The 11,360-nt window shown below is 45.2% G+C and overlaps 1 protein-coding gene across 2 annotated transcripts in view; it reads right to left on the minus strand.

Annotated features, from left to right (window-relative positions):
- The window catches only part of AIDA (axin interactor, dorsalization associated), a 29,362-nt gene extending 18,115 nt beyond the window's left edge, over positions 1-11,247 (minus strand). The window contains exons 1-3 of one of the 2 annotated variants that reach the window (XM_032103063.1): positions 10,987-11,247; positions 7,263-7,332; positions 615-668 (exon numbers count right to left, since the gene is read on the minus strand). In XM_032103063.1, the coding sequence (XP_031958954.1) occupies positions 615-668; positions 7,263-7,332; positions 10,987-11,096 (234 nt within the window). In that variant the 5' untranslated portion in view covers positions 11,097-11,247. The remainder of the gene's footprint in view (positions 1-614; positions 669-7,262; positions 7,333-10,986) is intronic. The other variant, XM_032103061.1, reaches the window with a different exon arrangement.
- Between the last annotated feature and the right edge of the window lie 113 nt (positions 11,248-11,360).

Consider the following 11,360-nt stretch of genomic DNA (forward strand, 5'->3'; position numbering starts at 1 on the left):
CCAGTAACCCAAGCTTTGATTCATCCCTTCCCTATCCATGGTCTTTTGGAAACTTCTCTCGCTCACTTGTTGTTTTGGGGATAAGCTTATGCTGAGAAAAAAAGATATTCACTCCTATGACATCTACTTGCAGTCCAGAAAAAAGTCCAAAGAGTAGTTTACCAATTATTGTTTTCCCACATTTTCCTAGAGCACTGCCAGTTTTCATGACTGCTAAAAAGTAATTTGTATTCTACATACACATTCTTCTTTGTGGTGTATTATGATTTGTGAAGCAGCTGAGTAAGTGCAAGGTCATTCTGGGGATCTTTTTACCCTTGCACACAAGTTAGGAAGAGAAACGAAACAGTTCTGAAGGATGAAAATGAGGCAAAGAACCAAAGACACAAAATGTGCAGTTAAATTCCTGTACAAGCCCTAACAGATGCTCATGTAAGCACTTGCAGTTTTTTTTAAGGCAGCCACCTGGGCCGTTACGACAACAACCTGGAAATTCCAAGTGTTCACTCTGTTTTCAGAAGTCTGGGTATTTCTGAAGACAGTAAATGAGTTTTAAAAAGCTCTACAGTTACCTGCTGCTAAAGTATGAAGTCAGATAGGAAAAAGAGCTATACCTGTAAAGCTGCACTCCTCAGTTCCAAGCATGTTGCAATTTTAGCTATGGTTTTCTGAAAGGGAAAAAAAAAATTAGTACTGAAACTGTATTGTCCAGATTGACACTTTTAAAGAACGTAAACATAAACAGTTGCTTTTTCTTGCAAAGATTTCAGGTCTATTGTTCAATACCAGACCATTCATCAGAAGCTTTTTTTATACACAAGCAGGATTTGCTGAAAGCACAATAGATGAAAGACATCTGCCACTTAACTCCCCTCCCACAGCCCAACAACACAGATGGGGGTCATTCACTCAGCAGAAACTGTAATAATGCCTATCACATCATAAACTGTTTATAAACTCAACTGCTCTCAGGTGATAGGGGAATGAAAAAAAATAAATCCAAGCCAAGCAGTGTATTACCTTGTGAGAACCTGAGTGGTTTGTGCTGATTTGCCCTTTTAGGAGGCAGGCCTACAGTTCCTCTACCAGGCTCCCAACATCAGCAGATCAAGTCCACCCACATCAGACATTACAGCAGCCCAGTATCTCAGCCCTGAAAAAACACAGCCCACTTCTGTGGGTTTTGGTGGGAGAGGAAGTCTAAAGGTGGATTATTTTTCTAACTTTCTATTTTTGTGATTTTAAGAGATTTAAACTCTGAGTGAATCATGGAATATATTCCTGAATTCAAACTTGTCAGCAATCTAAAATATCTGTGAGCAGAACTGTGACGTAATTTTTCATTTTAATTTAAAAATGTAGAAGAGAGGGAAGGCCTTCAGAATAGCCCATTGCAAGCACTCTTGCTTTGAAGACAGTTTTAAGCTTTTATATCTCACAAAATAAGATGCTCCAGCAAGTCACATTTGTTTCTGTTACTACCAGGTGAAATGAGGAGTTAGGACTTCTGTAAGCAACATCAAGAGGACACAACTGCCCAGCATATTTTGCCTGACCATCACAAGTTTGCTCATTGACTAAAACCTTTTTGTGAAGAAAAACTCAGACAATCTGCAGAAATAAGGGCCAGATATAAACTCAAAATACTCTGTGGAACATTTATAAGGCAAGAAAACCAGCAACAATGAAGCTACAAAGAAAAGCAGTTTATTTTCAAATTAAGTTTCCCCCCAGAAGGAAGATTAAAGTTGAAATATGCACCTGTAACTCATTCTCTCCTTTTAAATCAGGCAGTATAAAAACAGCTCCTCCACAAGCTGGATGCAAGGGGAGGAAAAGATTTCCTAGAGCACAACCCTAGCATCAAAGAACTTCAAGAGTATGGGCACCTGGCAAGCTATGCAGTGTCTGTCAAATCCAAAAGGAGGGTTACATTTTTTGGACCCCAAGAGGTTGGGAACAGCAGATAAAAACTAGGCATGCTTTCCCAGGTACCTCCCCCCATCACCTGCTCTGGCTCTCCTGCAAAGGGGTGTCACAAATCCTTCTCAATCAGCTCCTAGGCCACCAGCAGTTTCAACAGGCTGGTCTAAAAGCTAAGTGACTGCAGTTTCAGTTCAGGTTAGGCCACTCTGAAAGTTGAAAGAGTTCAGGAGCTGAATCATAAGTAGATCACACATCAATACCTCAAGGGCAGAGCCAACAGCTGGAGCACGCAAAAGCCTCAGGTATCTGAGCAGATTTTCACCTGCTACCACAGGCTCATCAAAGCTTTTGAAGCCATTTCTCCCCAGCTGGCATCTCCTCTCCCCTTAACATTCTGTTTCAACATGGCACTAGGCCAGACTTTACATCCTCAATTTTTATTACTGTCCATTGTATGGAGGCCTTTCAGAAACTTTAGTTCTTCTGAGCACCTTCCCAGAAAGCAGCGAGTGATGCCTATTAACACAGGACACATTGTTCAGTCAACAAACTCCCTCCTCCCCAAAATAAATTCTGCTACATAACAGAGACCCATGACTGGATCTCCAGCATAGCTTGAAAAAACACAGGTATTTTGAAATAGAAAAGAGCATGTAGAGTCCTGAGTTCACTCTGAGACTTTCAGACCCACACTGCACACATGGGTGTTGTGGATTTATTGACATGTACTGCCAGGCTGGGTGAGAGGGCGCCAGGTAGTACTGCAGAAGCAGATTCTCAGTCCCTAGAATGAGAACACACTTACATCCATCTAATCAGCTGCAGTACAACAAAAGGAATTCCTTTTTATATTTGAGAACATCTGGAAAAATATATTTGGAAAGGTAGATTCTTAAAGGGGAAGGTGTGAAAGAATGGGTAAAAGAAAAGAATCCAGAGCTTCCTAGAGAAGGGAGGGGAATCTCTCAGGTTTGACTACAGCTCCAGCATTTGCAAAAGTCCAGCTGTTCCAGTGGTTTGGGTGTTGACTACTAAGAAAAGAGCATGCCCATTCAGTGTGAGATCAAAACTCCTCCATTTGCACAACAGAAAGAGGGCTATGGGTTTGCAGGGTACCAGCACACAGTCTCCATGCCCCACCATAGAACCAGAACACGTAAACAGATTTTCACCTGGCTCTGGCCCTCCTGGCCTCTCATTAAGCCCACAGCATAAATAAGATCTCAGAAGCACTGCTCAGCCCCTATCTCATTTGTCAATTCACCAGTAAGTTCAACAACTTCACTATTCCCTATCCTGCAGATTCATGACTGTGTGTTCTGAAAAGTGCCCGAACTAGGAACCTCCTAACAGAACAAACAGCAATACAAAATGTGTGTCCTCTGGCTGCTGGGGGCTGAAGGGCAATAATGGCTCTAGAAACAGATTAATTGAAGAGAGTTTGGGAGTCTTAAAATAGTAAAGAATGGGTTTTATATGGAATCTATTGAAATATGGCAAGCTCCCAGCAGGCATTATTCATAACTATTTTTTTAAGGGACCACACCCAACCCAAAAGTTAAAAATGCAGCTAAACACTGCTATCATTTTCAGCTGCAACTATCCCATGCAAAGGCTCCTTTTTGCAGCAGGGAAAACATTCTGTATCTCATTAGAAAGACTGAAGCCATAATTAACTTTGCTAGTTTAAAATAGTTAAGATTCAGTTTTATGTAAACTCATGATTAGAACGGGGAAAAGTCAGTTGATCTCGCAGTCAAGGTCTCTTCAGAGCCCTTGTGTGAGTAATGACTGCGTTAACTGTAATGCAGGCAAAGATGTTTGCACAAACAGAGCCAGAGCAGAGCTTGGCTTTAACCAGAGTTTAGGCTGTTAGAAGACCAGTAGTTTAATGAATCATGCTAAGACTGTTCAACAGTGCTCGTATTTCAGCAAGTTATCATTGCTTCAAAAGCAGGATTTTCTAACACTGATGAGAATTCAGCCTAGTACAAAAACAGTTACACGAGAAGCAACAACTGTGGTTGGAAGAGGGCTTTAAAGGTCACATTTATTGCACAGAGAACTGGGTGAGAGTAACTGTAGCTGGAGGCAAGCTGACAGCCATGGCCAAACCTAACTGGAACAATTCCTATCACAAAACACAGTGGCTGATCATGAATGAAGATGGGATTTTAAGAGAATGGAGGTAAAACAATGAACAGCAGCATTCAAAATGTTAAGGCTGAGGTAAATTCACCAGTAGCTGTAGGTATTCCACACATGCTGCTTCTAGGTGATGAAACTTGCACAGCCTCTTTACAGCTGCTGAAGGGAGACTAAACACAATGACTTGCTGTTTACAGGATCTGCAGAGAAATTCTTCAATAAAATTCACAATCACTAATGAAGATTCCAGCACTGTCAATTACCCAAGTCAAGACAGAGCCTTCCCTAAGGACTAAAACTCCAGAATTACATCCAGCAATAGTTATGACAACCCATCAGAATTTGAAAATACAGGAATGAACAACAAAATCTGGAGTCTGATCTATCAAGGCAAGTAGCATACAGTGCTTCAAAACTGACTCTTTAGGAGCAAAAAGGGAAGATATGACTATTTCAAAGCCTGAACTCTTACCATAAACAATACATGTATTAGAAGATAAATGATAACTGGCTCACAGTACGACTAGGACAGAAACTGGTGGTATCTGTCAAGTGTTCTTAGATTAACAGATTGTACGATTACACTAGCAAGTAACACACCATCAATTTTGGTGTGGCCATATCTGCACTGTAACACCACATGTGATACATGAAATAAACCCAGATGTGGTAAAAGTTCATACAGAGTGATAGGGATGAGGATTTGAACCTACTCTTGTCCTTTTTCCCTGCAGCTGTAAAGCAAGTAGCTTCCCTTTAGCACAGAGGAGTCACTGTTGAAATCCACCTTCCCCACAAAGTAAGTAAAGTAAGAAACAACGACAGCCTCACAACAATACTCAGCAGTATGTATGGTCCTTTGGAAAACAGCTGACTGGAAATCTACAAAAAAACTGGAATGATGTTAGATCAAGCAACTGGAAATCATAATTAGCTTCATGACCTTTCAATCTATGAAATTCTGCTTGTAGCCTTGGGCAGTGACAACAGATAAGCAAACCCTGAAGGTTACAGACTCTTCTACAGTAAAAACAAAAAAAAGAAAAAAAAATAGGTGGCTCTTATGCAACATACAGAGTCTCAGAAAGTCAAGATATTAGGGAAAGAGATTTTTGGCAACCAGGCGGAAAGAGCACGCTGGTGAATGCACTGGCAGGAGAACAGTTGAGCAAAAGTTACTGACTTGTAGCTGATTTTTGGAAGGGCAGCAGGAAAGAAGATACATTTCTATTTAATCAAACTGCTTGCAAACCCAGCATACACTAAGCCCTCCAACCACATGCCATGTGAATGATATTAGTGATGATAGTAATTAGTCATAATCACTAGATGATATACTGGCTGAGCTCCTGCAGAAATAGGGAAGACCAGCACAGCAAGGAGCTTTACATCAGAGATTTTGCTATACAGAGTTTTAACTGTTTTTTTCTAAGCAACAGCAAGACTCTAGTCACAAATCTTTTTGTGACTAGCATTCCTCATGGTAGAGGAGATAAAGTGTTCTTTCAACAAAATGTTGGGGAATTGGTTTGTGCATGTAGCTAATGAAACAGGCACTGCTATTTGACAACCAGACTCAAAGATTCAGGGCATCAGCCACTTAATGATTTGCAAAAACCAGCAAGTGATAAAAATGCCATCCTATTTTGTAAATTATATCAGCTTTAGAAATGGGTATCACTCTGCTAGGATGTAAAACCACCACTCCTTACTTTTTTTCTTTTCAGAAGACTGTTGCCTTAAGACATGACAGCACTTGTGCATCAAACATCTGAGGTCAGTTATCTCCACTTCCTGAGCCCCCCAGGCCTTCCCTCACGGCTGACCTCATTCACTTCCACAATCTGGTCCAAGGTCCTTTTCATAAGACTCAGGGAACATCTGGAGGCAAAGCCCTGTGTGGTTCTGGTTCCCATACTCACAGGAGATGATGTCTCCAGAAGTGAGATTAACAGCTTCGCCTTCATGAAGTAACTACGTTTTCAAAAGTCTCCACAGAGGGGAAACACGCAGTAAAGATGACTCTAGCTGAGAATGATGGAGAAAGCTACCAGCAAGGGAGGGAGAGCAGAAGCATTCAAGGAATAAACAGCTGTCCAACATTAGCAAGGCTCTCAAGGCTTACAGTTCAGGAAAAGTGGACCAAATCCTTCTCCAGAATTATGGCTCTGTTTAAGGCAATCAGGAGCTCTATCATCTTCTTTGCAGAAGGTAAGCAGAACATGGAAGACCAGGTCTTTGCTTTTCTTATTGGTACACAACAAGGAAACAGCTACAATCCTCTCTCAGAGTCTATGTAAAGGTGCATTTCTTTGTATGAGTTTCTTTACGTACAGCAAGTTCATCTTGAATTTCTATAGCCAGGACGTGTTTTCAGGACTACCATTCCTGAGCACAGATCCCATTACTCTAGCATCCTATTACCATTGGTGAGATTCTGAGCTAGCAAATATCAATTTTCAGGTAACAGCATTGCTCAAACAAATGATCTTATGACATGGCTATCTGGAAATACAGGTCTCTAGTTTGTTATTCCTAAGAAATACATGCCTTTATAGAAGACAAGGAAATTTAGTGGGGCCTCAAATCTCAAAAGATTTTATTTTGCAGTAAATGCTTGAGTGCATGAGCCCATTTAAATCCCATCACAGAACTGCAGTAGTATGTTGCTGAGACAAGAAACAGCCTTTTCAACAGAGGGGAGAGAGGGAGGAATAAAGTAATTTCAATATTTTGAAAGATTATAAACAACATTCTAAGAGGCTGCTAGGGAGTATTCTGTCAGGACCCTTCCCTGTCAGGTGTTACATGTTAAGCTTTCAACCCCCTCATACACCCTCAACGTCTGCAGTTCAAGATGTTTTGTATTCAGACCTCACGACATAAGTTGTGCTAACATTGAATAAGCAAGTTATCAACCATTACTCCAAAAAGAAAAAAAAAAAAAAAAAGAAACACCCAAGTTATGAAGGACTCTGGCCAGCATGCCTGACATTCAATAGCACAGCAGAGCATCCCTCACATCTAATGACAGCAACTGTTTCAGCCACGCTGGGCTCTGTTTCTGTTTGCGTACATTGAAGGAGGAAAAAAGGTCTCATAAGGCTCTGGCCTGCGAGATAAAAAAACATAACACACATCAACATCTATGAGTCAAGTTCCTTGCCTGAGCAAACAGCAGTACTCACCTTTTGATCTTCTGTGAATTCCGAGTTGTTGTGCTGAGACTGCGCCTCTTTCTGTAGGTGCCTTGCTAATCTGGATGGGGGAAAAGAAAATTGTAGAGTGGGAACACAACACAAACACACACCCCAGCTCCAGAAAATGTGTCAGCCAAAAGGTTCACAGACTGCTGCTCCAAAGAGGTTTGGGTTGGTTTTGCTGTTGTGTTTTTGGTTTGTTTTTTTCTTTTGAAACAAACTTTTCTATGGCCATAGTAGTTCCTACTTAGGAAAAAACCCCAGAAGGTGGACAAGGTGTGCAACTACATTAGGCAGGAAAGACTAATGCATCATGAACAGAGAACAGTAAGAGGGTCCTTATAGCCAACAGCCCTTCTTACAAGCACTGAGTTTTTTCCTCTCACAAACCCCTTCTTTTATAATAACAAACCATACCCCTGTGAAGACCCACTGTGGTGCAGTCCCACACGCATTTCCCAGGGAGAGGCTGAGGCAAGTGAGATGCCGGGGGCTCTGGTGAGGGCACCCTATGCCATGGCACCCGCTCTCCCAGCACACTGGAAGCCAGGCACAGGGCAGCTTGGCCCAGGCTGTCGGGTGGATCCGCTCACATTTGTGCCTGTCAGCATCACAGGCAGAGCACAAACCCCACCCCTTGTCATCACCGAGGCAGGAGTACCAAGGGGTTTGGAAAGTAACAGTAAGCAAACAGCTCGAGAAAGCGAAAGGAAGCTGGAGGGAAGCTATGGGAAGAGTTACAGTTTCCGTCCCAGGAGGAAGGAGAACATTAAACAAGCAAAACCTCTGGGCAATTGTTGCCAATCCCTGTAAATAATTTTTTTTACAAGCAGAGGCAGAGGGAGGACAGGGGTTGTTGAGGGGAAACCCAGGGACATCACAATAGGCTTCCTCCTGGAAGCTCACAAGTTTCCACTGTGAAAGGGACTCTGCTTTTCTCTACCACTGCTGTGGACATTGGCTCAGCTTTAGGAGGAGTTTAAAATATATACATCAAGGTACATACAGCAGAACAGATTGTTGTCAAAGCCTGTGGCAGAAACAAAAATCAGAACTCAATTTCCTTGCTTTTCCTCAAAATAAGCTCTCTCAAAAAATGTCCATACTGATTGAGGCCACTGTAGCTTTTCACTCTCACCAGGGAAAACACAAACTGGATGAGGTAATTGCACAACCCAGTGGCGTGGTCCCCCTTCAAAAATGGAGAAGGACTGGGTCTGAGAAAAGACAAAAAGCACAACATGCTCGAACCCAAAAGTACACTCCTTGCCTACTGCCCTATGATGCACAGGACACAGAGAGAGGGCATTTAAAAGTAATGATTTAAGAAAACATATCACCATAGCAGCAATATGCCACCCACAACAGGCAGCATCACAGCTTTAACATGTCTGCAAGCATCACTAACACAACCCTCTTTCCATTTGTCACTAACACAAAAAAAATCCACCCTAATCCAAATAAATGCATCTGGCATTCCCCTTGAAGCTCGTTCAAAGTTGGATGAGACCAAGTTCCACAGATTGGGACATTTAACAGGGAAGCCACTGCTGACAGCTCGAAGGGTTCCTGCATGAATAAGCACCTGAATGATCGAGTGCCAGTCTTTGTACCAAGCTTCTTGTACTTCCAGGAGTAACATGAAGACCTGAGCAGATGGACACAAGAGGTACATAATTGTGTTTTACAACACCAGCCATCAGGACTTAGCTTGGATTTGGGAAGAAGCTTTCTCAGCATCAGCAAGTTCAGTGTAAGCAGCTTCTCTCCAAGATGCTTGTGTGGATCAGCACAGACAGTGCTGGTGTTCACAGCACCTGGTCAAGAGCAGCACCACACCTGTGCATCCCATCTCAGGGTGCCTCTGAGAAGGCAACAGAATAAACCTATCCTGCAATGTCTCTCCAGAACTACAGCTTGGTATCTTGCCCTGTGCTGCTTGTTTGCAGCTTCTACCCTACTGCTTGTTATTATTATTAATTTACCTGCTAAAGATACAAACAACAAGATATACACACAGAAAAGGTTTTGCTCCTCCCTAGGAAATATCTTCCTGTAATCCCTTGATCTTCTCTCTCCTTTCTACGCAGTCCTCAGACTACAGAGTTCATCTACTGACAACTATTCAGTAGCAACTCACTGATAAGAGCAGCTTAGAATGTTGCTTCCACCCGAGAGGAGCTTTCTTACAAAGACACCACACTGCTCCCAGGTCAGAACAGAGCCAGGGTGTGGAGATCACCTCAGCTCTTGTCTGACACAAGCAGAGGAGGGAGGAAGGCAATAGAAATTGCATTTCAATTCTCAAACTGGCCTGTCTGCAAACATTTAATGACCTCACTTTTCAATGAAGAGAGCTCAGAAGGAGAGCCCAAAGACTGTTCATTCCAAAGAAACATCGTTACATGAAACTCACTGCTGAGACCGGTAAGACAATTTAAAGCATTAGGATTCTACTGGACTCCTTGTAGACATCCACATAAGGGCCGTTAGTAAAAATATCTTCTTTCACTTCTTGATGATTCTTTTTTTCTGCCGAGATACAGATCTGGAAGAGAACTTCTTTTCATCTCTGTGCCAAGGTTTGTAGAGTAACAGCTTGCCCTACTCTAAAGGCCATCAGCAAACTGCAAATCACTGAACTTGCATCATCCTGCCTGGTGAGTGAATGAACTTATGAGAGATTACAGCCTCTCCTGACCACACGGTACGTGGCCAGCAGACCAGTTACTCTGAATGACAACCGAACTGGCAGCCAGTGTGATTACAGCCCAACTTGACCAGCCCTGAACAGCGCTAAAAGATCCCTCAGGGAGCATCTCTTCAGCTGACTTTCTGTTGGGGAACAAGTGCAAACCCTCCTGACGACTTCCAGAAAATTTACCACAAGAAGCCTAGCCTGAAAGATTCCAATCACAAAGAAATGGCTTTCATCATCAGGGCAAATGGAGTAGTAGGGGAGAACATCTGACTAAAGGTACCAGGTCTGTTTCTAAGGAGTCCATCATCAGTGCCCTACAGCCGATACTCCTCTACTGCCAAAGGATTCATGGATGGTGCAGTCCCACCCTGTGCCAGCCAACCTGACTGGGGCTGCCAGATTCCCCACTCTCCCGCCCTGGTACCATCAGGGACAAAACACACAAGTGTGTGATGGACCCCTTTTCATTCTGATAGGTTGCTTGGGGGCTTTTCTGGTTGAGGCCGATGCTTAGGCAGCCCGTTTGCCAGGTCCCCCCGTTCCCACAAGCGTGGTGCCAGGCCAACAGGGTAATGGGATGGGGGTAGCCCGGTTCAGTGGCGCCTGCGGGGCTCCACCAAGCAATCCCGGCAGCCCACGCTCACAAAATCACAAGCTGGTTTGGGTATGAAGGGACATTAAAGAGCACCTTGTTCCATCCACTGCCATGGGCAGGGACACCTTCCACCAGACCAGGTTGCTCCAAGCTGCACGCCGGCCGCTGCCGCCCTCCCAAGGAGGGCAGGACGGGCCGGCTCCCGCCTCGCCCCTCGGTCGGGCACCCGCCCCAGGGGGCGCCCTGGCCCCCGGCCCCGCGCCTCGGGAAAGGGCCGGAGCCGCCGGCGGGGCCCCAGGGGTGAGGGGGCCGCGGCCTGGGCCCGGTGGGGCCCCCCTGCCCTGCCCCACCCCGGGCCGCTCCCTCACCCCGGCGCCTCGCCCGGGACTCCGGGGCCGTGCCGGGCCCGCACTCACATCTGGTACTCGTCGATCGCCTCCACCAGCTGCCCCCAGGAGTCGAAGTCGGTGCCCTTCCTGAAGCTGGCGCCCCAGCGCTGCAGGAGGCTGCGGGCCGCCTCCGACATAGCCCCAGCGCTAGGGCACCATGCTCACCCCGCGCCGGGGCACCCACCGCGCCGGCCAGCCGCTCCCGCCAGCCCCGCGCCGCCGCCGGCACCGCCCCGCCCGGCACAGCCCGGCCCAGCCCCGGGACACCCGAGAGCGGCGGCGCCTCCCGCCCGCACCGCCCAGCCGGGGAGGCGGCGCCGGCCGCGCCCGCCCGCGCCATCGCTACCGAGGCGAAGGCGCCACTTCCGCCCCGGTACCCGTCATGGCGCCGGTCACGTGCG

This window comes from Corvus moneduloides, chromosome 3 (genome assembly GCF_009650955.1).
Source record: "Corvus moneduloides isolate bCorMon1 chromosome 3, bCorMon1.pri, whole genome shotgun sequence".
NCBI lineage: Eukaryota > Metazoa > Chordata > Aves > Passeriformes > Corvidae > Corvus > Corvus moneduloides.